Source organism: Platichthys flesus, chromosome 16, assembly GCF_949316205.1.
Source record: "Platichthys flesus chromosome 16, fPlaFle2.1, whole genome shotgun sequence".
NCBI lineage: Eukaryota > Metazoa > Chordata > Actinopteri > Pleuronectiformes > Pleuronectidae > Platichthys > Platichthys flesus.
The window spans coordinates 14,418,274-14,446,269 of record NC_084960.1 but is presented as its reverse complement, the minus strand read 5'-3'; the positions used below and the strand labels follow the sequence as shown (position 1 = coordinate 14,446,269).

The window sequence follows — 27,996 nt, the reverse complement described above, 5'->3', positions numbered from 1 at the left end:
GGGGCCTGCCTCTGTGCGCGTTCGCGACGCCCCAGGGTTTTGGAGATTTCGGTGCCATCTCCGCGCTCCCGATGGCAGAGAGGAGAGTTTAGGATTGTGTGCGTCCCGACAGGAAACCGACGAAAAGCATAAAATGTTGAGGTGAGTCGCTGCAAAACAGGTTTAGAGTTTTCTACCTTTCATAAACAACCTTTTAAAGTGTTACTGAAGTGTAACTATATTACAATTTTCTGTATAAAGTTGTTTAAATAGACTCAAAGAGTGTATCCTTTATTGAAAAAGTTGAATTGTTATCCATGAAGAATGGTCTTGTTATTGATCCTTAATCTTAGCAAAAATATAGTGAAGACAATACATTTGGTTTAACTTTTTTTATCTGCACAGGAACAGAACCCAGACCTTTTGTATAATGGACTCTGTTGTCCATCTTCTCGACATATTGATAATAGTTTGTAATGTTTTTGTGCTCCTAAATGTTCTTCAACAGCCTCATGGTGTTGTTAATCCTTTATTCTATGTTTAGTTACAGAGGAGGAATGATAAATGTTTCTGTTTAGCTAGTTGGGGGGCACTTTTTACAGGAAAGTTGCTCTCACAGGGACAAATATAGTTAAGCAGCGGGATGATGTATAGTGTCACTTGGATTGTTTTATATTGTTGTGGTCTATCTGTAGAATACTCTCTGCAGTATTTGTTATTTGCAGTAGTTGTTATAAATAGTCCCATAAAATCAAAGTAAGTCTTAGTTAGGGTTTGTTTGAAAAAGTTAGTCCTCCTTAAACAACACCAAATGTTATGTGGACAAAAGAAACTCTCCTGTTGCCACTGATGGCTTTTATCAGACTGAAGGATATTTAGAGTGATGAGAAGTCAGCGGCCCTCTGGAGTTTGTCTTTCCCCTGAAGCACTTTGAAAAGTCACACAGTTTACTTTAACATGTTTCCTTTACAGCAGTGGGGTTTTCAGGCTTAAGGAAAGCAGCAGCCCGTGAAAAGAAAAAGCTCCTAGGCATGAGTGAGACGGGAGAAAGCCCTGCACGATACGGCGAGTGTAACACAAATTAATCTGATTAAAGAATTACAACATTCCACGGCTGAATCGCACATAATCATCCGGGGCTAAAACTAAATGCAGGTTTACAATGTCGTAATGTTGAAAGTGCAGCTCTCCTGTGGCCATTTGTGCACAGGAAGCAGCGCCCCTGCTTTGAAAAAGCCACAGCCTAATTACAAATCAATTACTCTCTGCACCGAGCTGTCTTAGTGTCCAATGACAGCTTCCCTCTGGAGAATTCACTCGCCAGCGAACAGGCGGGGCAGGGCGAGTTAATGAGTGACCAAACTGGGAAGAGAGCAAGTTTACTTCACAGTTTTGAGAGAGACGCTCAGTGTGGGAGCATGTCAGAGAAATCAACCTGCAGATAATCCCCAAATAGTTCAGCCTGCACTGAAATCATCAGAGGGTAAGAGGTCAAAGGTCACGTGGGGTTTTATTCTCCTAGTTTCCTTCTTTGTAGAGGTTAAGACTTGAGGGTTGTGACGCAGTTTTTCAAGCTGTTGGCTTTGAGGCTGCTTGTTATAGTTGAATAGAATTGATGCGATGTACGATGTCGTCGGTGGCTGCAGAATGAAGGAAAAACGTCTCTGAATCCGTTCTCAATACAGAGTGCAAACAAAGGCCAAGTGCAGTTCAGTGTTTCATGTTCTCAGATAAAGATCAGCTGTATGTGTGCAGTGTAGGTGTGCCATATTTAGAAACAGACAAAACACTGCTGATAGGATTCTTCTCCTCAAGGGCCTGGAGGTGGTTCGTGTCTCGACCAAATGGAAATCAGGGAAATTTCTCGCTGTTATATCGTCAAGTGCGTCGATATGTGTCCCTCTCTTACGGGTTTGATGTCAAACCAATCTGACTGAAACCAAGCATTTCTCTCCACTTGACAGATGAGCAGCCGCCCGTGATCGAGCTCGGACAATCATCCAGCCCTGATTGGACCTTTTCTTTTCCTCTTGACGAGTTGCTGGCGGTGGGAGCCATGGAGACGGTGGTGATCGTAGCCATTGGGGTGTTGACCACCATTTTCCTGGCCTCCTTCATTGCCCTGGTGGTGGTGTGCAGACACCGCTACTGCTACCCTCACGACCTGCTGCACCACTTCGACTCCAAGTCAGTTAACAGCACTTTACAACTTCTGCAGAGTTTAGTGTTTGTATTTAGCTGTCAACTCTGAATCCTGCTTTCTCTGTGTTGCTGCTGTATGACACTGTATGAACAGGCTCAGTAGAATGACCATATTTGTGTTTATGCTGTGTTTCTGCCTTCAAATACTGCTTGATTGATTATTCTATGCATCATAAAGAAAAAAGCAAATAAGTGCAGTAAACAAAAACAATCACTAAAGTTGATATGATACACTCTTCTTTATTGATTGTCCTCCTTTCTTTATTCAAGAGCCTTATTGAGAGCAGGACTTACTGAATTGCCGTTCAGATTTTGTTATGCTTGAATCGAATCCCGGTGCTTGCACTCAGGTGCTTCTGCTCAGATTTGCACACAGATATTTTGTTGCTTGAAGACTTTTTGCACAAAGAAGAAAGCAAAATCCAAGAGAGGAGGAGAAATCGAAAGCTTGAGCTCGAGGAAAAGAGGTGAAGCTTGAGCGCAGGAGATCTGTCCAAGCAACAATATGTGCAAGCACAGCGTGTGCAGGTGCTATCTGAGAATTTAGCACAGTTCTGTGCAATGGATTTATAATGGATTCTTATGTTTATTAAGACCTGAAAATGTGCAGAAAGAGTGTGGTGTTTCAGTTTGAGAGGAGGACTTCAACTAACCCTCAGCTCATACTCAAATAGTCCTTCCTTGTGCTTAGATCCCTGTACATTTTTAGATACATTTTCAAGCCTCATTAAATAAAACAATCTACTATAATTCCATTATCCAAAACATTTTTGAATTCTCATACAAATCTTAAGAAATATCAACAAAATGAGATTAAAGGGGGAAATTATTTGCACTAGGTTGCTTCTTTGTTCAGCACAATAATTCAGCACTATATATTCATAGATATTAGTTTTGGAGAAATGTGACATTGTTTGCAACTTTGACTCAAGGAAGAAGGAAAAAATGTCCAATCATCTTACAAACAGATTATTTCCATTTATGTTTTTCTCCACCAACTGAAGACAGCAAGGCTTCACTCGCTTCTGCTTCAACCTGTTTCTCAGACCGACGGTCGATCTGATCGGAGCCATGGAGACTCAGAGTGAACTGTCGGAGCTGGAGCTGGACGACGTGGTCATCACCAACCCTCACATCGAGGCCATCCTGGACAACGAGGACTGGATCGAAGACGCCTCGTATGTCTGAACAGCAGCATCGTGACATGGCGTGAAGTTTAGAGTTTTAGAAGTTGAAGTTACCTCGATCAGTGTCACTGTTGTTTTTCAATCAGCGCTGTGAATCCTAATCCTAATTCTATGACATTTTCTCCAACAGTGGTCTGGTCTCTCACTGTATCTCCATCCTGAAGGTAATGGAAGTAATTTCTCTCTAGTTTTTTCATTAATTGGACAGTATTTTACTACAGGGATGTAGGAGATAGATTTTGATGTTGTTTCATTCAGTTGCTCAAATAGTTTGGTCTATGAAACATAAGAAAACATAGGAAAAATGCAGCTAATAACAAATGTCCTGTTTTGTTCAGATCTTAAAGTGTCCTCTGATTATTTAACAATTCGAATAGGAAATCTACAAATGTCTTGTTTTGTCCAGCCAACAGTTCAAAGCCACAAAATATTTCATTTACTGTGATATGTGACAAAGAAAGCATGAATTATTTTCTTTAGAGGAGCCGGAATCAGGAATTATTTGGCAATTGTGCATGAAAAATGACTAAATGATTATCAAATTAGTTCCACATTAGATTACTGAGGTGTCACAAGACCTCATATTGAATTAAAATATTTTTATTTTTATTTACAACTAATATCCACATGAGAAATGAACATCAAGGGGGGGAAGCTCAGTGTCTGGTGTCGATACAGGAGGCAGGAAATGAATTAGAATTAACACAGTGGCTTATGAGGTATTTCATTTTTCTATAAGCATTTGTAATTTCCTAGTTTCATTAATGTTACGCTGTTTGTCCTCAAACAGATCTGCCACACCTTGACTGAGAAGCTGGTTGCCATGACAATGGGCTCAGGGGCAAAGGTCAAAGCGCCAGCGAGTCTGAGTGACATCATCACCGTGGCAAAACGCATCAGCCCGAGGTAATGCACCCACCTAGCCACAACTTTCTGTTGCCCACGGTACTGCCTTGAGCTAACCTGCCTCCTCTTCCTCCTCATCTGCTTTCCTTTCCTTCTCCTCACTCCTCCTCACCTTCCTCCTTCAAATCTGCCTCCACCTTCTCCTCCTCCTACACACCTGCTTCCTCCTCCTCGCCTGCTTCCTATTCTGCCTCCTCTTCCTCCTCCCTACCTGCCTGCTCACAGGGTGGACGACGTTGTCAGATCCATGTACCCTCCTTTGGATCCAATTCTCCTGGATGCCAGGTAATCACATCTATTTTTATCCATTTTAAGATAGAGACAGCAAAGAACATTGAGCTTAAATTGATTCATCAGGAATGTAATTATCTTTGAGATAAACAAGGATATGTTTAGAGACGGCAGGAAACAGGAAAATAATGTCATTCAAAAGTGGGTGTTTTTCATCATTCACTCAAAAACTAGAACCCTTCTATTTCTGTAAATAAATGCTCTTAATCCAGCAGCAGCCAAATGAAAAAGGGAGTGAAGACAGTTTAATCAAACGTCTTTTTTCCAACTCTTCATCCTCAGGGCCACCGCTCTGCTCCTCTCAGTCAGCCACCTGGTGCTGGTCACCCGCAACGCCTGTCACATGTCTGGCAGTATGGACTGGATCGACCAGTCGCTCCACGCCGCAGAAGATCACATGGTGGTTTTGCGTGAGGCGGCGTTGGCCTCTGAACCGGATCGGGGCATGCTCGGAGCTGACACACACAGAGAGCAGGCCATTTAGAGCGAGCACAGACACTGATAGAAGTAGACCAGCAGCAGACCGTCACGAACACGGCTCCGTTTTTTATCCATGAGCTCAGTTGATACTTCACAGTCACATAGACGGTGTTGAAAAGGCACATTACCCAAAGTTAATAAGGACTTCTTACTTCAGACTCGCCCGTGGACCCAACAATTGTATTTTTTCTGCGAGGCGTGCTGGAGATCACGACATAGGGATTTCTGGAAAGTAACCGTCACATACAGGCTTTTTTTTTTGGAGTGTAACCCTACAGCAGATGTTTTTCAGAGTTGCTCTGTTAAAGATGTAAGCTGCCTGCAAGTGAAAGGCCTTTGGAAATTTCTTCTTGAGTGCGCCATCACCCAGCAGTGGGCCTAAATCCAATCTCTGCGGCACTGCACAGTCACATGGAGGCTTAGTCAGCTAATCCATTCTGTGGAAAAATAACACCCTGTTAGCTTGTGAGCTCCAACCCAGTGGACCAACGGAACACTAACCTGACTTATGTCGAATCTGAGGGGTCAGCGTGACTTGAGGACGCTCTAAAATGTCCCTGATACACTCAAAACACCATATCTGGGATTTATTCAGCTGCAGAGACCAATGTCTGTAGTTTAAGAATCAGTAAAAGTTTGTTCTTGTTGATTAATTTGGACGGTATTAGGATTCATTGGCATCTCTTACACTTGAAAGTCATCAGCCATAGCAGCACTTTAATCCATAATAGAATATCTCAATTTATACTGGACGGATTGGCACAAAATACTGGGCAGATGTTCATAGTTCCAGGAAGATCAACCCTTATGAGTTTGCTGACCCCCTGACTTTTCCTCTTGCAACTTGTTCTGCAATGGTTAAAGACTGACTGGCACAAAAATCTGGACAAATGTTCTAGTTCCCCTGAAGATAGTATTACTTCTTGTTCAATCAACTTTTCCTCTAGCAGCAACATCGGGCCAAAACCATGATTTGTTCCATACTTTTGTTGCATCATGACTGTAGCATACACTGTAAAGATGGATGGCGCTTCCTCTCAATATCTAGAAATGAAGCTAAGATATCCTGGATACGAATGCTGCCATCTTGTGCCAATGACGCCAACTGCACGATAGTGGTCAGGGAAAGGAGCCACGGTATCCAGAGTCCCGCCCCGACCAATCAAAATCATGACGTTTCACCCAATTTTTACTGCATCAAATAACTAATTAAAACCAAACAGACTAAAAGAATGAACCCTTGAACAAACATCAGTGTGATAATTGTGACTTTTGTCCTGTCCATGTCCCATCCACTAACATGGAGGAGGCCGGGGTTATGACCTATACTGCAGCCAGCCATCAGGGGACCAATGAGATGTTTTGGCTTCAGCAAAACCTCCAAAAGTCAGTAAACAGAAAAATAAGCACTTTGATATTAAAATCAAATGTATCCGGTGTTTCACCTGACATGTGAAAGAAGGATAAGAAAAATATACAGATAACAAAGCAGACCCAGAGATGTTAGAGAAAACAATTATGCAAGAGGTAAATCTGCCACCCCCCCGTAAAAAATGTTGCGTTTGACTGCGTACAGTACGTCTTTGTGCTTTGTCACGTTTGAACAGCGTGTTGATCCCGGTGAGGCAGAATTAGCATGTTGTTTTGGGCCAGGATGATGTTATTGGAGCATGTCTACCTGTTCCCTCATGCATTACTAATAGCCAATCCCCAAGGAGCCCTAATAAGGCTTTAGCCACAGCCACTAGGAACACATGGATCGTGGGGGGGGGGGGGGGGGGTCAAACACGTTGCGTAAGGATTGTGGTGACAATCGTTAAGTGGGGAAGAAAAGCCAAGTCTGTTAATCAAAATCGAACTGAACCTTCAGAGATGTTTCGATGGAAAGATATTGATCGTGGAGGAAACATTTAGAAAGTGGTGAAACCTTTTATTTTTTCTCCTTGTTTACATTGTGTATTAGCACTGATATTTTTTGTAAGCACTCCTTTATTTTCTCAGCCTTATTTCCACAGTTTGTTACTGATGTCCACGCAATCTTTTTATTTTTATCTTTCATTGATTTGTACAGATAGAATGAAGTTTCATAGGAGATTTTGTTTTGTTTTTGTTGTTATTAGCTCTGGATAAAAGCTACAGAGAAATCCATGTCCGATAAAAAGTCCACACACACCATACTAATTTTTGACATAAATAAAGGTGAATTTTTTTCGTCTTTTTATTACGTTGTGAGAAGTCCTTTGTGCAACAACACGGTGGCAATATCCTCCCGCCGTCCTCCCTTCTCAGTGGAGGAGGAAGTCCGTGCTGCAGGAGCGTCAGTCAGCCTCCACATGTGCTCACTGTTCTACCATAGAAGCCCTTTGCTTTTCTTCAAATCTATTTGCTTCCAGCTTGGGAGGGAGGCATATTCATCTCTCTTCATTTCCAAAATAGTCTGAAACACAATTGTGGTGATAAGTGACAAAATGTATTAAATAGTAATATAATATAATACATGTTTGGTTAAGCTAAACTTTCCCTCAGGATTTATCCTCTGAAAGCACATGTATTTGTTTTCATGCATGTCTTTTCATATGCAAAACCTGGTGAACACTGCAGCCTGCTGGTTGACAGACATCCCTGCACAGTGCTGTTCCTCCATCAGTTTACCTGGAAGTCCTGGTCGGACAGGTAGACCTCCAGCTGCTGAGGGTCCACTCCTTCAGGTAAGGGGCTCCGCAGCAGCTCCTCCAGAGGGTACTGGGTCTTCATGAGCTGGGCCAGGGCGTCCTGCACCACGGTCAGCTTTACCCTCCCTGAATCACCCTGACAAACCCAAACAAACATCAGACACACCCCAGGAAAAGACAGCACTAATAATTAGACTACAAAATAAAAAAACAAGATAAACAGGGATATGTGATACAAAATGTAAAAGAAAGATATTAGACAGAGCCCAGTCATAGTTAAAATGGTTCATTACTTTCGAATTGTTTCCACAGTTTGTGGCTCCATGAACTTAATATACCTCTGAATAAAGTAATTCCCATTCAACCCATATGTCTTTTACAGCAAAATGATGAGAAAATATCTTAAGTATTAATCATTTTCAAAAATATGACAAACAATTTGAACATGTACCACAAAATATTTGCTGATTCATGTAGTAGAATAAAAGTGAAAAGTACCCAAAATAAATCTAAAGTTAAGATACAATAATAAAGTAAATATACTTTAAAAAAGTATTATTATTAACCAGATATAAAGTGCAAAAACAACCCATATGTAGATATACCAGAGAAATACACCTCATCTCTAATGATAAACTTCTCATATAACTGCAAGGTGCTGGTACCTGTGTGGAGGGTCCCAGGCTCCTCCCCCAGTGGGGAAAGATATTAGTGAAGGTGAGAGGTTCCGACCCCTCGAGGATGAGGTAAGCCTGAGGTGGGCGTCTCGGGTTCATCTCTGGGATGCAGAACAAAACAGCACATGTGTAAACTCATCAAGTACCAACAATACTTTCACCTACAAGCCATCCTTGTCAACACCCCCCCCCCATCCCTCATTACCTTTGCAGTACTGCAGCGCCGTCTGCATGGCACACTTCCTCTCATCGTGCCAACGGCAACAGGCCGAGACTGAGCTCTCCGTCAGCTCCGGCTGACCCCTCTGCCAGAGGTACACCTCTAGACGGTTGTCGAGCAAGAACAAGGCTGGAGGAGAGGCAAGACAAAAAAGTCGGAGGAAGCATTAGACAACAAGTGGAATTAAATCAGTCATAAAGTTGGAGTTTGAGGTTCAGGCAGGATGCTTGGGTTTTGTCAACAAGAAAAAGTCACAAAAATGAAAAAGACAGCGAGTAAACGTGTAGTTAAGGTAAATATTTTAATCATTATACACCTCTTGTAATTTCACCATTTCTTAAAAGTTCAACTTATAACTTCAAGCTTAATGTATATGCTAATCTAATTTATAGCATTTGGAATACACCCACACAAAAAACAAATATATGCATATATATTTTTCATACATAACTTCTGATAAGTTACATATGACTTTTGCATTACTTTTAAAAATCTGAATCCTTTAAATGTGCTTTTTAAAAAACCTAAAATTGTTGTGATGATTGTGTGATTAATGATGTGCATTTTAAATCTCTATTTGCCCTCCTCTGGTTTGAACCTATATAAAGTGTGTTTGAGCGTTGTTAGAAGCACTAATATACATCTTCTGTCTCCAGTTTTTTTTTATTCAGGATTATCTAGCTTAAAACCATACCTGAGGATTTGAACCAATTAAGTGTCATGTCTTGCTCTCACCTGGCTGTGGAGCAGAGTACAGACTCTCCTGGACAAAGGGCATCGCCATCACCAGCCCCGGCAGCCGGCTCGGACTCTGCAGCTCTTCGGCCCGTAAGCTCCCGGAGGAGGTGCTCAGATGGAAGAGACGGGGTGTGAAATTATACTTTCCTGGATCTGGCAGGAGACAGAATACTTCTTTACACTCAATCCTGAGAATAATGTTTTGTGGGAAGAAAACCAAATAAAGTTTTTTTTTACCTTGCAGCATGCAGTCATACGCCTTCCTGTCCATCTGTCCCAGTGCTGTCCAGAAATCTGCAGGCTCTGAACCCTCCTCTATTACCTGCACCTTCACAGGACAGCTTTTGTTGAGACCCAGCTCTGGTGGGCACCTGATACACACACACACACACACACACACGTTGCAAACATTAGAATCATAACTCAAGTCTATAATCTTTTAAAACTACTTCCAGCATACGTGACTTACATTTGAGTGAGCCTCTCGACTGCCCTCTTGCTGACCTCCCTGGTGCTGGCCTGCGCTTTACAACCACTCCAGAGGTACAGCACCCCCTGCTGGCTGTTCAGCAGGACAACAGATCCCCTTGAGCGCAGACCTGCACAGCAGCAGTCCACCTCGAGCAGAGATCCCTCCTCCGGGAGCTCCCCTCGCACGCAGAACAGACGGCACTCTGCGACGAGAAAAAAACTATTAAATCACATTTAAATGTAAAGCAAAACTAGAAGATGAAAACTTTCCCTAGAGATGTGAATTTACCCTACCTGCCTCAGTGGAGGCTTCCTCTCGTTTGCCCTTGTGAATGACCAGGCCTCCCTGGAAAAGCTGCAGGAAGCAAGGAGGTTCCTCTCCCTGAGGTACAAGCACCTTGAGGAACAAAGCAAAGGAGGCAATGGAGGCAAATTGAATATGGATATTATACCATATAACTTATATTCCTCAACACTGGAAAAAGACACAAATTTATTAAATTTATTTTTTGCGACTGATTTTAAAAGCCCTGCATTTACCTGCGATTCTTCCAGGTTGTTCGTCCCAATTGAAAGGAAAGCAGCAGTGTCGCGTCCACTGACGCTGGAGTGACGACCCCGCCACAGGAAGAAGGCCGTTTTGTCTTTGTCTCCAGAAGCTCTGCTGCATTCATCCAAACTGTTCGTCTTACCTACAGCAGAGAAAAAAGGCCTTCTGTTGTTTATTTTTGAGTAAAACTGTGAAGTCATCTGCTTTTCCTCGTGCATATCACAATAAAATTCAAGAAATCAGAAGTGAGGAATGTGGTGGTGGGGTCTCTTTCTCTGAATCTCACGCACCAGCAGCACTGATGCTGTACGTCCAGCGGATGACGTAGGAGTCTCCCTGGTGAAGCTGCCCTGTGCTCTCCACTGGAACCTCACTGTCATCGAACTCCTGCACGTGCCAGGTGTCAACTGCCACCGTCCTCAGCTCCATCTCACATCCTTCCTCCAGCGTGATGACGCCGTAACCTCTCTGGACATCGACCCCACCCAGGACGTTATGGACCAAACTGTCTCCATCCAACGACTGGCCCGACACGAGAGCCTTAGCATCGCAGGGGCTAAGGAGGTTTGAGGGCTGGGAGACGGACTGTGGCGCTTGAACTGGGATGGACTGTGGGGAGGGGGAAAGAAAAGAGTTTTAGTATGTAGGAGGATTAAATAATATATTCTTGAGGTTGGAAGTGTTCAATAATGCGATGGTTTAAGTGCAAGAACTGGGATTGGTGCAACAATTGTGTGGACAAGGTATTTGCATACTGCTGTAACTATGCCTTTTTTATATTTTTTATTTGTTATTGTACATAAATTTTGTTGCACAGCTGTGCAATAAAAAAAAAGTATATTATTATCTATTCCAATCTTTGATCAATCTGTGTTTTCAATTACTATTCAATGGAACATTTTGTGATTTCGTATTTTGTATCACTGTATAAAAAAATAAGTAATTGCTTCAAAACAGATTAAGATTGGTGAGTGAAACCTTGAAGTGAAACCTTGAATAATCCACACATTGTTTTCATTAACAAACTGATCATTTCATCTACACGTCTGACATTAAATCATAACTTTGAACCATTAAACCATGAGTATACCTGTGTCTCCATGTTCACTGAGGCAGCTTCCACCTTGTCTCCACCCGGCCAGTCGTTAAACTTCTCTCTGAACAGAACCGTCTCGTTGTTCTCTGAGAGGACGCCGAACAGGGCCCAGCCGGGACGACCCTCTCCCCTCCTGAGAACAGATGGAATCGGGGAGTGAAAAAATGTCCTGATATTGAACATCATTTCTGAAACATACTTGTGAGTTGTTTACTCCAACAGGAAATACTAGTTTGCTAACTATACCATCATATCATGTTTATAAGCGCAACTGTCTATAATCTCTCTACTAAATAATTCAGGTGAACTCTGGATTTTGGAATATGAGGCTCAAGCAGTTTACACGTTATGGCAAAAAGTACGTGGACATGAAAGAAATGATATTGCAATTGGAAGTCTTCTGACTTCAACCCTGTCCAACAAATTTCCAATGAACTGAAACACCGAAGTCTTTCTTCTCTTTTACCCATTCCTCTCTTTCTCTAGACAAGGAGGACTCAAGTCTCCGTCTGAGGTTTCTTCCTATTCTTGTGTTTTTGTTGGCTCAACCTTCATCAAGTGCCTGGTCATATTAAAACTATCAGATTTCTCTCTTCAATATTGTACGTGTGACCTCACTATATGGATTGCTTGAGATCATTTATGTTTTGTTGTATTGAATTAATATCAGCTCTTCGTAACTGAATCTCTGGTCTCACAATCTCACTGAAAGCCTTTCTGGTAGAGTGGATGTTTGTAAAGCAGCATCATGGCACATAGTCTTTTCCTCCATGGGAAATATTGTCTCTCAGTGTGAATGTACGGCTACAGGGGGCTGAGTTTCATGTCCACATGTTTGAATTTCTGAACAACTGTGATTCATTGTGTGAAAAGGAGTTACAGCAGCCTGCTGGGATTTTTTACAGCATGTCAGGTGTTCTGGGCTTTCTCCATGCGCAGTGTGGAGTTACAGGTCATCTATTTTGGTTTACAATGTGCACTACAGACCAACAGCAGATTTATGGGGTTTGGCTGCATGTAAGGGGCTTTCAGACATACACTGATGTTCAGACATTTCCCTGAAGTGATCCATATGTGAGAAGTGTGGCTCTGGACATTTTCTGTAACTTTTCCTGCCAGGCCCCAGGTAGAATGTCCAGAAAATGTCAGAGTGACCCCATGTGAGAATACAGAAGGAGGGTTAGTGGGTGTTGATGAGGTTTCTAATATTTGGAAATTGGAAGAATCAAAATATCTATTTGAAAAAAAACGAGGCATACAGTTAGAAGACGGAGAGAAATTCCGTTGGCATATTAACGGAATTTGTCTGGTGAGTACTTTCTCAGTCTCTGGTATTACCTGGTTGTTTTCCATAGTGAAGTACAGACTAAAAGCTTTTCTTGCTTCATCGCCTGCAGGGTGAACTTACAGCTCTATGCTGGGGTTACTCTGCGTGGGATCCAGTGGGTTGATTCGACAGTTGCTGTAGTCATAAGGTCCGACCCACACCTGCTGAGTCAGCTGGAGAGCAACGTTTCTCCTGCTCGGGGAAACATCGCGTCCGTGCCACAAGTACACCTCGCTGCCGAAATCAAACACCAGGGCCTGGACACACACGCAGAGGCGCAGTTCTACAGTACCTTTCAGAAACAGCAATAATCAGGCAAACGCAGAAGAGAAACTCAGACCTCGGTGGAGCCCAGTAGGGAGATGGTGGGGATGGAGGCCCAGGCTGGTTCATGAGGCACCAGTCGGTTCTCCACCAGCCTGTACACACAGTTCGATTCCACCACGCCACACTCATAGAGCTCGTCCTCCTCTGGTGCACCAGCTCCTGGAGAGAGAAACATTTGCTAAATATTTCGAGCATGAGCAAAATCTTAAATGAAAAAATGTGCTTTTGTTCTGATTTCCATTTTCTTCTCTTTTGTGTGTTTATCAAACTGATAAAAAAGATAATCAAACTATCTATGTTCTGGGTGATTATAATTTTTAACCTTTGTATTGCGTCCGTCCTCCGAGCAGGTCCCAGAAGTGTGACGCCTCGCTGCTGTCAGAGTTCAGCCCCTCCTCCAGGTGGACCACCTGAGAGGCCTCACAGCTGAGGTCTCTCTGGCTCTGGATGGATGACGCTAGCTCCGTGGCCTGAAAAACAAAATATAAACTTCTACTACTACTGCAAACCTGCAACCAGTGAGGGACTGGATAGTAACAGAATAGCTCAAAATGAAGATTCCTAACACCTGAAATAAAACATTTTTTTATAATCTATACAACAGCCAAAGGTGAATTTGTAAATCCCAGAATGAAATTTCCATTGTCTCGGGTGTCCAACATCTTTATCTACATCTATATTCACCCAGTCTTGTCAGTAAAGAACATAATTGTATTTTGTCCCCCTCCCCAAAAAAAAAAAATGTAAATAATAAAATTGTCTGTTGGTGCTTTTTAGCTAAAAGTAATTTTACTCCAGAAACATGTTTTATGTATTTTACTGCACATGCCGCTCAAAATGTAAAGTCATATGGTTTGAATTGTAAAATAGTAGTATTTTTCAGAATGTGTGGGAAATATGGGATGAGAATATTTTAGTAAACCTGTATACATTTTCACTAAATGTATTACATTTTTTAACCTATTAAACTGTTTAAAAAAGTGTATTGATCCAAATACCATGTATAAATATGTCATGAACAAGTACCTTGGCTTTCTCCTGCTCATTGGCAAACTCTCCGGTCCACAGCACACAGCGCTCCGGCGTGACCAGCAGGAAGCAGTCTCCACTGTTCAGCGACCGCGCCGAGGGCTCCACCAGGCGCACCTGGACACGCCACCTACCTGTCACCACAGGCAGCAGTTAATATAAGCCCCTGAACACGGGGAGATCATCACACAGAAGCAGACCACTTTTTTTCGGACCTTTAATGTGAATGAGCATCAGGCCGCTGGAGGGGGGACAAGACTTGGCAGCATCTGAGGAAACGATGAAGTCCTCTGATCTGGGCACAGAGGAGTTCTTAGACTCTGTAGAGAGGAACAGGCACAAGGTGAGAGACCTGAGAGGAAGAAGATGAAAAATAAAGAAACAGGAGGAAATGTAATCTCACTCTTCTCTGCTTGGATCCTTTCCTCAGCAGCTGCGTTAACTCTCTCTCCCATGTAGTCCTGGCTGACGTCCTCTCTGGCAGCGAGCGCCCTCAGAGGGTTTCTGGAGCCCTGAGTCCGACGGGATGGACGCACGGACCGCCTGTGCTCTGCTACTGCTGAGGTCAGTCTGTACAAACACACACACACACAAATAAAGTTTCAGATCGACAGCATCTTTGCCATTTCCTAACTTCCACGAGGATGTACATGGTTAATATGATAAAACCAGGCTCACATGTGAGTGTTGGTCTGGCAGAGGACATCCAGGTCCTGCTCACTCTCTGTGCTAGCAACGTCTCCACGGGGTGGGGGGGCGCAGGCAGAGGGAGGCGGCAGGTTGCCTCCATTAAACGCACCGGATTCATCCACAGGAGTCTCCTCGTTCTGCTCCTGCGGAGAGGCTGAGGGTGGGGAGCTCTGCAGAGCTGGAAGTGAAACAATGTGGAAACTTGAGAAGACTTTAACAATATCAATAGAGCTTTATTGATGGAAGACAGGCTGTTTATCTCATACCTTCACGCTCCATCACAGGCAGCACTGAGATCTCTGTTAAATCAACACACACACACACAAACGATTTAGAGAGAAACAAACCGGGAATAAGAATTAGTCTTGTTGAAATATGGTTCTAACCTTCCTCAGTTGAGTGTCTCTTGATGTGAGAGTTCTCGTTTGATTCGGATTCTGGAGATCTGAGGCCTAACAGGTGTTGAAACACAAAAAAGGGGCTGAAGTGAGAGACTGAGGGATGAATTTGAAAATGCAGAGATTATGAGAGTAAAATAAAAGAGAGTAAAGCAGAGTGATATCCTCACCTCTGTCCATGTGTCCTGGCTCCTGCTCCTCTTTAGTTTCCTGCTGTGCGTTCGCATCCTCTGCTTTGTCCGTCTGAAGCGGTTCATCCTCCACCTCTTCCTTCCCCTTTCACAGTCACAGACACACATCGGTTGTCATACAGGTGAGTTAATGTACACTAAAACATCACACATACCAAAGATTTTCTAACCTTCGGTTTCCACTGAGGCTGAATTGGGTTCTTGGTGGGAGAGGAGACTTCTTGGGCCTCGAAGGACTGATTTGTCTGAGAATGAAGAAAAAACACGAAACAGGTAATGATAAAAACAACAAACTCGTTTTAGTGCTCAGAGTAAATCCCAGTTAGTCCATCAAAGGGCCATCATACAGAGGCATTCAAGGTGTCTTTGGACTGAGGGAGGAAGCAGGAGAAAACCCACACAGACAAGAGGAGAACATGCAAACTTCTCACTGTAAGACCCAGACAAATCCGAACCTTCCGGCCCATAAAGCAGTAAAACTTATTGTGCCTTAAATTTAACCTTCATTTTTCATTTGAGACACAAAATCCAGTGAAAAACATGCATATCCTTTTCTTGATATCGTAACTGATTCTTCAGTTGTTGCAGATATTTAAAAAATGAATTAATTTGGAAGGTGTGGTGACGTGATAAAATAGGTTTGTTACCGTCTAGTGAAGGAGAACAAAGACCACAGACTGAACATAACCAATATGGCAGCTCAGGTTAGAAACAAAGCACCAGACTTGACTCTTTAGTGTCAGTGAAATGTACAAAAATCCAATCCACCTGAATCTGTGGGGTGACAAAAAACATCAAATCTTCACTGCATCCAAATCACTGCAAACCGAGAAGCAGCCATTAATCAGCCATGCAGCGGCTCACACAGTTACCTGATTGAAACACATGATATATTGGGGCGTAGCGCTAGAATAGACAGAGGCGAACACAGGTTCCTGGGAGAGAGGAGGAATTCGGAGAGAGAGGGGCTAATGCTTTTTTCTAAAGCTAGACTGAAAATCAATGTTATCATGATGGAGATTTAGTCGGATGAATGCAATTTAAAGGATTATTGAAAGACTTACCCAGATCTGAGGGGTGACACTTTCACAATGGAGGTTTTCTGTCTCCTCCTACAGAGGGCGATATGAGGGTCAATAGGGGGATATGAGATAATAAACAACATAAAAACAAGTTAAATGGTATGAATTGAAATCAAAATCAACAAAATAAGTAATTTAATAACTTAATACACACATAAACACACTTTCACTGGAGGGGGGGGGGGTGACAAGGTCATCAAGAGGTTCAACATTTAACCACTAATTTAAAGTGTAGTCTGTTTACATTCCACCCATCTCAGTACATAAACACCAACCAGCCTGGATTATTCCTCCAGTAACTTAACTCAGATCTCAAGACATTTAGCACATGCCAGAGCCAGAGTGCTGTTGCTAAGAGATTCTATATCTGGTTACAACGGCATCACAAATACCCAACTCTGACCACAGGCCTTTTCCTCTCTTTAGGCTCAAGGACGGGAGCGAACCCGATCACCTCTCACTGCAACACTGACTTTTATATGTGACATTTATGTACCGACTTATGACTTCAACTTGTTTTACACGAGAATAAGGCATCCAACAGTTACTGTTCTTCAACCCTTTTCATTATAGTTGTAACCCCGATCTGTAAAAGGTAACTTTTTGAATTTTACAACCAGCATGATCATAAAAAACACAGAACCAAAGTTACAAAGGCACAAACACAGTACCAATGTCAGGTTGCATTGCTTCGGCTATTTCTTTTGGAATAAAAAGAGTCTGTAAGTAGACATTCAGTTTTTCCCTTGAGGAAATAAATAAAGTATCTCATAATGTATAATGTCAATCTGTCATGTGGGGATCCCACAATGCTTTGCACAGATAGAATCAAGGGACTTAGAGCTTTCAGACATTGTATAATTTATCTTAAGGCTACAGCCACCCACAGACAGGGGCGTTGCAGCAGGGAAGGCCAAACAGGCGATTGCCTGGAGCGTTGAGCTGACAGGAGGCCCCCAAGAACTGCTGATTACATTATTCCAGAGCATGACATGTTTGTGTTAACCCCCTCAAATTTTATGATTGGAGCTTTGGATAGAAACCATATCTCTTTGCTGTATAAAGTCCCTTGAAACAGCCTTCACCACTGGTGAGACAGTGTATTTCAAAAGGTAGATGTGCTGACCCATAAACTTTATCCCTTACTGCTGACAGTCTGAAACTCCACACCGGAGAGGATTAGGGCTTGCGGAAAATGATGGCCATTACAAAGCGTCTGCATAGGTTGTTATTCGCAGCTGAGATGTTGTCCGCTGGGATTCCCACTGTGCCCACTGAAGACATCAAAGAAACAACATATCTCACCTCACTCCTGCTGGTTCTGGTCGTTTCCTGCAGTGTCGAGGCTCCATCCACCAGCGTAACCTGGACGTGTCCCGCCACTGGGGATCCTTCATTGATTCTTGATGAAGATGAAACATAAACCATAAAAAACTGCCGTATGTTTCCGTTTCCATTCAGAAACCACTGATAATGTTTGTACTTATACGGATCCGATAATTTTTATAGCCAATTTTCACTGTTTTCGATATATTTTGATTATCAGAGACCTTAAATGCACAATTGAATAGATTTTTGGATCAAAGCAAGGATGTCCCACATCCCAAGTCTGCCACCAACTACCCATCACTTACAGGACTTTCCTGGTGGTGTCTGGGCTGCATTCTACAGAGGACACTGACTGCTCCTGCAGCCTGGTCTGACAGGGCCTCTCCTCCCGAGGAGCGTCCTGCTCTGATGAGACTCTTATTGGTGTGCAGGCAATGGTTTCCCTCCTGTTCCGAGCCCTCTGCCTCCAGGGAGTAGCAGCGAGCGAGCCTCCATCCACACCTGAAGCCTCACGTCTCACTCTTCGTGGTGGTGCAACAGGATCTTGCCTCTCTGCACCCTCAACCCTCCCCTGTATCACTGCTTCTCCACAGCCTCCTCTGTTCTGTTCGTGGCTGTAGGGCGCATCCGTCAGGGCGTCCTCCATCCCGCTCCACTCAGAGCCTGCAGAGCGGCTCTTCTTCAGGATTCCTCTCAAGCCGGGCTCAGAGTCGGAACGCTGCAGGCCCTGCTGGCCGGGACTGGGCTGGGCGTCGAGTCTTGGCTTGGAGAGACAAACCTCGCTGGGTTTTAGGTTGACAGACGAGGCCTGCTGTCTGTCGGACAGATGAGGGGACAAACAGAAGGCAGGGAGCTGTACGGGGCCTTTCTGGAGCTGGAGAGAGATGGAGAGGATTATTTAGAATATACTTTTGGAGCATTCAACCAGAATTGAGATGTTTAGATTGAACAGATTATTGTCAGAGTTAAACTTGAAAAAAGTTCATTCAGAGTATGTGTTGTCTCGGCGCTTCTTCTTACCAGGCTCACCTCCTCCACGGTGATGGGCTGAGTTCGGTACCGAGCTCCCTTCTGCCTTCTCCTCTCCGGGGGCCCGTCAGGTGGACTGGACCCCTTCCTCCCCGGCAGAGACAGTTTGGTGAAGAGCGCCAGCTTCTCGCTCACGCTCAGCCTGCAGCTCTCGTCGACGTCTTCCACTGGCTCAGCCTGCACAGACTGGGACTCCACTGGAGGAGCTGGTTTTGGGGCACTGAAGGAAAAAAAAAATGATATTAAACTGGCTTGTGTGGGGAATGATTCTTTATTTTACTCTGACTGTTCAGACCACAGCCAAGGTATTAATGACTTTTTGTTTTGGTCTATTTATTGAAATCACTTCGTCTTTATATTAAACTTTCTATTTGTGACATGTTTTTCAAAGTGTCGTCAGTAGTAACAAATGAGGTGCAAAATGAACTAATGAAGTTGTTCTCAAACTTTCTAACCTACACTTCTTCATCACAGACTTTTGGACCAGGCTGTGTGATTCATTAAAACCATTGAACAGTTCCACACAATCATATTTTTAAGTTATGAACTATTGTATTTTTAAAAAATCCTGTGACAGTCTTGTGCCTGATAATTTTTTCTTATCGTATCTTATGACCCATGAGCAGCCACTTAACTTTAGTCACATTGAATGAGATGTTAAAAAAATACTCAAAAGCTGCTGCTGTATGAAATCCTGATGACTCTAAATTTATCTTGTGGCCCCTTGGAGGCATCCTGACCATCCTGGTCCTGGTGGAGAGGAAGAAACAGCACTGTGTGCAGACCAAATTGGTATCTATCTGCAAATTAAAAAAGTAAGAAACATTTGCTCCCCTCGCTCTAGTTTTGGAGGCGCTTGCTAAAGACTACATAGCTCAGATTATATTGAATATTGAAGTTTTTTTTTTATTTTAAATTTTTACATTGACATTTTACAATCAAGAGTTATTGGGCCAAAGTTAGGTGGCAGCTCATTTGCATCTGTCGTGTTTATTGTGGACTGTCATTAAAGATTTTAATGGGAAACAAATGTAGAATAAAGCCAAGCTGAGCCTTTCAACACATAAGGGTCATCTATAAATCGATAATCTAAAAGTATTATCTAAAGTAATGATGTGCAAATATGATATAATATGCCTTTTATATGGATGTGTGTTTCTACCAATGCTGGTAATATTAGACCAGTGGGATTAAACTCTTCATCTCAATTACATCTGACCACCACACTTCCAAACAGCCCACCTGATAGCCACCATCTCCTCACAGGTGATTGGCTGAGTGAGGAAGCGATGGTCGTTGCCACGCCGCACCCTGCGTTCGTGGCAGACGCTGCCCGATCGAGGCTTCAGGAGGGCCGGGGCCTCTGGGGCTGCAGACTTCTCCAGCTCCTATACAGCAGTAAGAGAGGACGTTAAAATCAACAGGACATCGACGCAGATACACCCCAGCGCTCGGGTCATAGGGCGGCCTTGTTTGACACACTCCACCTGCTAAATGAATAAAAAGAGAGACCACAAAAAGGGCAGGGAAAACTCCCTCTCCAGATGTCTCTGTTATATTTGGATGGACAGAGGGAGGGGATGAGGGGCTGGGGGTTTGGATGGCTGGTGAATAAAGCGGCGAGCTGTAAGGTGGAGTGTCTCTGTGCACATGGATTGAATGCCGGCCCAACAGGTCACAGAGTAACCGGAGCTGCGGCGGCTTCTGTTACCTCCCCGCCTGCCTCCAGGGAGCAGCAGGCTAATTATAACACAGCCCCTGTGTGGTTGTTTCTAGCAAAACAGTGTGCGGCACATTTTTACCTGATGCTTCAAGACTAAAACTGTGCGCGAGGTGAAATGTAGGAAGGAGGACTGTAATCGTGAGAGGGAAAAGAATGCACAGTGTGTTTAATCTTCTGTTCTGACTCAACAAACAGAACATTTAGTTCCTCTTTGAATAAGTGCAGACAAAGAGCACAAAACCAAACTGTGCACCCGGTTACAGCATCATGTTTAAACCAATCACGTTCCCTCTCCATGATCAGGTTGTGCTCTGGCTCGCTGTGTGCTTCAGACAGTAGGGTGAGCAGCTGAGGCGGTTGGCGCTGATGCATGAAGCTTTCTCTTGAGCCGTTTAATATATTTCCCAACTGGGATGTCACTCAGTTGAGCGCAAATCTGCGTCCAAGTCCAGGAGTCCCCTCTAAATTAATCAGCACCAAATTTAACACATTCAAACATATGAGTTCCCTGAATGTGCTTGATGTTTCTTTAATCAAGATCCATGTATTATTCCCTGTGAAAATGCCAAACAAAAACTCTCTCTCAATGTTAACGAGAGTGATAAAACAATGTTGTTTTGTGGAAATCCGTTTTTGTGTTATGCTGCTGACAAAGAAACAAACAAGCCAATAGACAGGGGCGACAAAATAACTTAAAGTCAGAATCCAGTGTGACCCACCACATGATTACTCTTTATCAGTGGATGTATTTGAGTTTTCTGCAACATATTAACAGGAATTTCTGGTTTGGCGAGTTCATCTCGGATACAACACCCTGATCACAGCTTCATTGACATGAGTTAACTTTCAGTACATCTTCAATTGCTCTGCTGTGAGTGTAAACAACGGCGTAGCTTGAGATGAGTCATTTTCAGCAGCAGGTGTTTGGACAGGTCAGCAACAGCAACACAGATCCTGTTTCAGCGCAGAGACTCACTTTAAACAAAGACATCTTGGCGGCCACACTCATTTTGGCTCTGTCGTCCGTCTTCACATCAGCTAGGAGAGAAAAAAACATATATAATCAAGATTAAATTAAATGGGTTATGGAAATATGTAATTTGGGAGATAACAGTGATTCCGAGAAACTGGCAAAGGACCAACAGTTTCTGACACACATAAAAACAATCTATATATTTACGTATCATTTAAATTTTCATATCATATTGTCTATTATCGTGAATTTGTGTATTTAAATATAAAACCATTCTGCAAATTAACTTCAGCGATCGGTTTATTTAAATTTCATTCAAAATCTAAATCATATCAAACTACATTTTGCCCTGAATTAACAATACATTAAAACGAAACATCCCACTTTTATACTGGATTAAAAACAGTATTGTTCCCTGCTCTTTTATCCCCAACCCTGACGTAATGTATGAAACTAATACTACTACTAGAGCACCAGACTAATGTTGCGCTTCATGTTGGATCCCTTCATCTCACATCTGGCATCAAAAACTAGTATCTCTGACCTGCAGGAGATCAACTACCAGGTAATTAGAAAACATAACTAACTTTTAACAGTCTTTTAGAGGTTAGGCTTTATAAGAAATTCAAATAAAAGTACCACATTCTGAATGATCCATACTTTTGGAAGTTTGAGCTTAAGTGAATCCTTAATTAATGTTATCTCTCTCCAAAATGAATAGTTCCTATAGCAATAAAATCTTGATTTACATGAACAAAGTGTCTGTACGTAGCTGTGGGGTCAATTCTCTTTAGTCGATCTTTGAAAATTCTGTCTTGCAACCTTTTTACGGAGGGGTTAAGACTCAGCCGTGGTGACATGGATATGTAAATCTGACATCACTGAGGAGATTAAACATTGTGAACCTAAAAATACCACCTGATTTATTTCACGAGCTGTTAAACACATTTATAGAGGCAACTGTGCAAGTCAGATTGCACTCACCAAATATTTTCTATCTACGCACAACATGTGGTGAGATTATTCAATATCTTTCTGAAGCCCCTTTCCTCACTGTTGGACTTTATGACTCAAATACGACATTAGATGTTTTTCCCTCCCGCAGTCATTCTCAATGTGTTCGCAATGTCAGAGGTGACATTAACTGTAACCTTGTTCCTCTCTGTGTCACAGGTCACTCGGCCAATGCCCCAGTGAAGCAGAGGCAAGTCTGAAAAAGCTGCTTGTTCTCAAACACAATACCAATCTTTATTAGAAGAGTTATTTACCTTTACAGGTCTCCTCATCCTCTGCAACCACCAGCCTAGAAGAATAAAAGAAAAGAGGTCAAAGAAGAGGTCACCAATATGAAGAGGAAGGTGATGACATTAATTTTCAGCACCAGTGCGTTCCCTCCCACAATGCACCTCAGCATGCAGCTCCACCAATCAAGACGCTGTGTCATATTTGCATTCTAGGTAAAACAACACTGTGGATGTCATGAAGGAGGAAAAACACATGCAAACCGCACTACCTTTGGGACTTTATGTAAAGGTGCTGCACAAACGAATAGACAGAAAACAAAACCTGTGTCTCCAGTAAAGTAAAAGACTGGAAACTACCATGTAATAAGTTGTGAGGATGTGTCAATAACTGGTAAGTCTGTTAATGTGTACACATTAAAATCGTTGGTTTTCCTGAAGATACGCTTCAATGCAAACAGGTCACTGCAAACAGCATCTTTTTGGGGGGGAAGCATCCAACCAGGTGCCTCATCTGCAGCCCACAGCAAACAGCCCCTACCCGCTGCTCTCCTCCATCTCATTGGCTGTGATTGGCTGTGTCCTGAAGCGCTCGCTGGTCTTGCGACCACCACCAGGACCGCCATCAGGAAGGTAGCGGCGGGTGCGTCGACGGCCTCCCTCAGAGCCCGGGTTCACAGCCAGGTCCAGGGAGGTCGTGGCTCGCCCGGCATCAGGGCAGCTGGCGTCCACACACAAAGAACAGGAAAGAGGAGGAGGAGGAGGAAAGCGAAGAAGATGTTGAGATGAAACCGAGTGTCGTCACAGAGGTACAAGGTGTGATAGTGACAGTCTGGATCACACACATGCAGGTGACCCTACACTTTCTCGGGCTGCGCTCCACTCCCCGTCTGCTGCAGGAGGGCACTTCTCAACTGGCCTACCGACACCCGAGTGTGGAGGTGCGGGACATCGTGTCCATCAGGGATGTGGTCCCCCTCCCCACTCAGCATGCTGGCAGAGTCGTGGAAACCCTGCCTGGAGGGGGCGGGAGTGAGGGGAAGGAGGTGAGGATGCAGGAGTGGGGACCCCGGGTACACAAAGACTCTCAGAAAAGAAAAAAAAACTGAACCTTTCCATCAAATATTGCCAAATGTTTAAAGAGAGAAAGGTGATGAGTTTGTGTCTTTTTTTTCTGAGAGTGAAGAGGTGACCAGTCAACGCCCACTCTGAGACAATATACCACATGTCATGATGGGAAAAGTGATGAGCTGGGACAGCTCTCACATGTACATGCAAGAGGAGAATCCGAGTGGCTTTACAGCTCCCTGCTGGGACTCACTGATTTAGACCTCTAAGTTTTAATTAGCAACAAAGGCAGCAGAGCAACTGGTGAAGTCAAGGATCTGTGCTGCTGCTGAAAGGAACCGATCAAGTTAAAAGTTCTTGAATATCGCTAAGGGCACAAATGATATGGATTAACTTTGAAAGCTTCATGTTTCTGCTTTAAACAAAAAATTGTACCTTGGAATGTTTAGTAAATGCTTTTATATGGATAGACCATTGCCTTTTTATATTTGTTGTACTTGAATCTAGAATTAAGACCTAATTTATATCCAGTCTGACTCAGACCTAAATAAAAACCATGAACATTTAATAAGTAGTAGTGACTACAACCTCAGCTAATATAATATGATCACACTACGAAGTCACTTCATTCACCATGGGTTAAAGGAGATAACGCTTGCAGAGAGTGATGTTGTAGTTTTTGTATTCAGGTTTTCTGTTATGTGCTTGTGTGAGACATGTCGACCACTGTACTTTCCACCCACTCAGTGAAGTCAACATTCACTCCAGACACGACTCACCTTCCCAGGTAGCTGGACTCTGCAGGAGTCTCTGGCTTTAATCCATTTGTGACCCCTCGCGTCCTGCCGTTGGCTCTCGGGCCATCTGAGTTCGTCATTTCCCTACGGGCCTGGGATGCCGGGTCAAGCGCCTCCTTCCCATCCCTCCTCACCCACTTTGAAGGTAGTTCCTCCACGTTACCAAAACGCTCAGCCAGCTCTCGCCTCCTCTCAGCCTTATAGCGAGCGATCCGCTCCGATCTGGGCTCCAGGACTGGGTTCTCCATGGCGTCGATGTCCCTCAGACAGATTCAGGGATTGAAAGCAGGTGGTTTCTTCTTTCTTTTCTAGTAAAATCCAGATTCCATCAGCTCTAAAGACTCGTGGAGTCCACCAATCAGAGGCTGCACACCAGTCTGCACATCAGTGAGTAAGACGTTTCTCCTTAAAGATGAGAAACCAAACATAAAGGTAAGTAACAGATGTCCACTTGTCCCCATCGCAGCACATGCACATCGGCTACATGCCTTCAGGGGTTTGCATGTCTTCCTAGAAAGACCCATGACATCACAGATGAGCAGATGCCTTCATTATATATTAAACACATTTTCTCCTTTATTCACGTCCCTCTCTTCTCTCTTGCTTGAGTCCATGTAAGATGACCTGTGCCAGGCTGCGGTGCCATGCAGGAATCTCCCCTTGCACTGTAACACAACACCGCAGCGCCTAAGCTCCACTCTGGATCCAGTCCTTAAATGCACTGAGTCTGCAGGTTCACTGGACTTTTCCACAATGCAGCAGGTAATTTAAGCTTAAACAAGTCACTGTTCTCCTGATCAAATGTTATCTAATGAGCAACATAGCCACTTTGACTGCTGCTAGCCAAGATAGAGATATGTGAGGCCAAAGGACAAAGCTATGGTATATAATTTGTTTAGATACACAAATAATGAGTATCTGAATGATGACACGCTCACAAGGATGAGTCAGTAAAAAGTCCATGCCTACATGTTTCCCTGGAGGTGAATAAACAACATTAACAAAGCCTGAGCCTGTGAGCCAGATATAAATAGTACTGATATGGCACAATTTGCACGTAAAGACAGTCGCCAAACCATAAGCTCCGTCGGCAAAGGCTTGAGAGCGTATGTGTGCTCCTGAATGTGTATAAACATAGATGTGTGTTTGCACATGTATCTGTGCACTTTCCAAAAAGTGTGGATGTCAGCATTCCTGATGAAAGAATCACAATGGAGCCTGCACAAAGAGACATGAGCCATGGACTTAGTGCCCCACAGAGATCTGCTGCAGGCCTGAATGGTTCTGGTGGAGGCAGCGATCACGGAGTAAAAGTCACAACTTTTTTATTTTATTTTATCGCTCGAAAAGTGAGCGGCCAAAACATATTTCATTAAAACTAATTATGTGGCATTCGTGTGAAATTCCTCTATGACATGTGGTGGGACTGAAGACCACATTTGCAGACACCGTCAGCGGGACAGTAAAAATCATCAATATCCCTGGCACAGTGAGCTTTCATGAGCTGAAGATTATGATGCAATGATCCCTACGAGACACAAGGCTCAGAGCTGTGCTCTGTAAATCTGTCGCCACTTCCTATACCTGGGCTTCAAACAAAAACCATCAGGACTCATCCCCCCACAGGCCCAGGCCCACAGAGAGGGCCTTGCTCAGGAACCCCCCAGTCTCACTGACGCCTCACTCCTTTATGCCTCTGCTGAACAGAACATGAGTAAAAGTTAACAATGGCCACACTTGTGTTAAGAGCAGAAGTCAGGTGACCGGCTGGAGGATTTTCGATCGAGGGGGAGTATGCCATCCAGGCTCAACAAGGATCATGGGCTTCTAATCCAGAGACACTAGTTGACACTGGCTCGGAAATAAAGCCTGTGAATGAGCACACAGGGCCAACGCTTGACCTCCTGTCAGAGATCTAATCTCAAACCTCAACAATGCTCTAATACTCAAAGATGAATGTGAATATATTAACTATTAATTGCTCACCGGAGGAAGTAAATTAACTCAGTGCAGCACTTTCATGGCACAATTTCAAGCCTGTATTTGGAATTATTATTACAAGCTTGATAGTATGCCTTCACTCAAAGAGCCAACTAATTAGAATTTACACAACAGTATGACCTCATTGTCCAGTGGCATTGAAGTAAACCAGATTAAAATGTTGGCCTAGAGTAAGCCTCTGTCCAATTACACCTGTCCTGACAGACTGAAACTGGAGTCAGTGTTAAGCCTCAGTTTCTACATTAGAGGCATGAGGCTGGAGGAGCAGCTTCCCCCCTCATGCAAACACCATTATCCACTCATCAGCTTCCAGTGGGATGAAGCAAATCAACATCAACAGGTGGTCTGATGGCAGTTTTGACAGTAAGCACTATATAAAATGATCTACACAGTGTCCAAAACAGAAAACTCATATTATGCATTCTTGGAATATTCAATGGCACACCCTTTTCAAAGTCCAGACAAGTGATCACAGTTATATTCATGACAAAGGGGATTTGGGGGATATACAACCCACTTCATCAGGACTCAGTTCTACTTATATACACTTAGTCATGGTGAACGAAACAAATAAAAAATTAACTCAGTGGGCTAGAGTCGCAATTAGATGGATAGAATAAAAGTTCTTGCACTTTCATTCATGCGTAATTCGTGCGTAAAACCTGGTCTGGTGGACATAATGTGCCAAAATGTGTCTGACTTAAAATACTTTTAGACACAAAATGAAACCTTTGACTCTGAAGCTCAGAAAGTGAGTGACCACACGCGTCCATATCCGATGCACAGCCTGAAGTTCAGCAGCTCAGACGCGATCATCGAGAGACGATTGACAGGAATAAGCGACTGTTTGAAAACATATGCATAACTCGAGCTTAAATGACACATGTCGGAATATGCTGCAGTAATTCCGTTATCACAATCAATGAACGCAGGAAGAAAGAATTCACGCGCATACTTACGTGAGCGGTGCCGCTGCCCTTCCTCAGCCCGGCGGTCCCTCCCCACTGGCCCCCGCTCCACGGACTGTATCTCCAAATGTAGCCACAGTGGCAGCTGTGGAGGGCTCTCCGTATTAAGGGGGGAGAGTATAAATAGATGGATGAACGAGGACGCCCCTTCCACTGCCCAGGAGGCAACCAAGAGACGCTGCTCCCGTTGAGCTGTGGTCTCATGCACAGGAATCAACAAGTGGCAATAGAATGTGATAGAAGGCACCATACCATTGGTTAAGGCTCAAGCCAGGCAGTGGTTCTTCAGATCTGATGTTTCCTGTGTCTGCAGTGATGAGACTGACTCTCAGTAGAGCCCATACATCCTCCAAG

General features: G+C 43.5%; 2 protein-coding genes across 4 annotated transcripts; one reads left to right on the top strand and one right to left on the bottom strand.

Annotated features, from left to right (window-relative positions):
* Positions 1-3: 3 nt before the first annotated feature.
* tmem98 (transmembrane protein 98) lies at positions 4-7,266 on the top strand. The gene is made up of 7 exons (XM_062408665.1): positions 4-141; positions 1,944-2,166; positions 3,228-3,359; positions 3,499-3,532; positions 4,159-4,274; positions 4,500-4,559; positions 4,848-7,266. Exons 2-7 carry the CDS (start codon positions 2,036-2,038, stop codon positions 5,047-5,049), a joined length of 675 nt encoding a protein of 224 aa, XP_062264649.1. The 5' UTR covers positions 4-141; positions 1,944-2,035; the 3' UTR covers positions 5,050-7,266.
* Positions 6,955-27,731, bottom strand: svilc (supervillin c). 3 transcript variants are annotated; one of them, XM_062408662.1, is made up of 34 exons: positions 27,634-27,731; positions 24,656-25,078; positions 23,670-23,825; positions 23,350-23,529; positions 22,836-22,870; positions 21,571-21,632; positions 20,114-20,259; positions 18,863-19,091; positions 18,148-18,716; positions 17,819-17,915; positions 16,496-16,543; positions 16,304-16,366; positions 15,602-15,676; positions 15,411-15,516; positions 15,229-15,294; positions 15,109-15,141; positions 14,831-15,020; positions 14,556-14,722; positions 14,368-14,472; positions 14,150-14,286; positions 13,446-13,593; positions 13,137-13,282; positions 12,878-13,053; positions 11,464-11,602; positions 10,664-10,982; positions 10,364-10,515; positions 10,118-10,220; positions 9,822-10,026; positions 9,590-9,723; positions 9,350-9,505; positions 8,600-8,743; positions 8,383-8,495; positions 7,698-7,853; positions 6,955-7,482 (listed from the first exon to the last, which is right to left on the bottom strand). In XM_062408662.1, exons 2-34 carry the CDS (start codon positions 24,919-24,921, stop codon positions 7,393-7,395), a joined length of 4,911 nt encoding a protein of 1,636 aa, XP_062264646.1. In that variant the 5' UTR covers positions 24,922-25,078; positions 27,634-27,731; the 3' UTR covers positions 6,955-7,392. The 3 variants fall into 3 exon arrangements, with proteins under 3 accessions (XP_062264646.1, XP_062264647.1, XP_062264648.1); XM_062408663.1 differs by having other exon boundaries at positions 18,872-19,091; XM_062408664.1 differs by lacking the exon at positions 23,670-23,825.
* Positions 27,732-27,996: the final 265 nt, after the last annotated feature.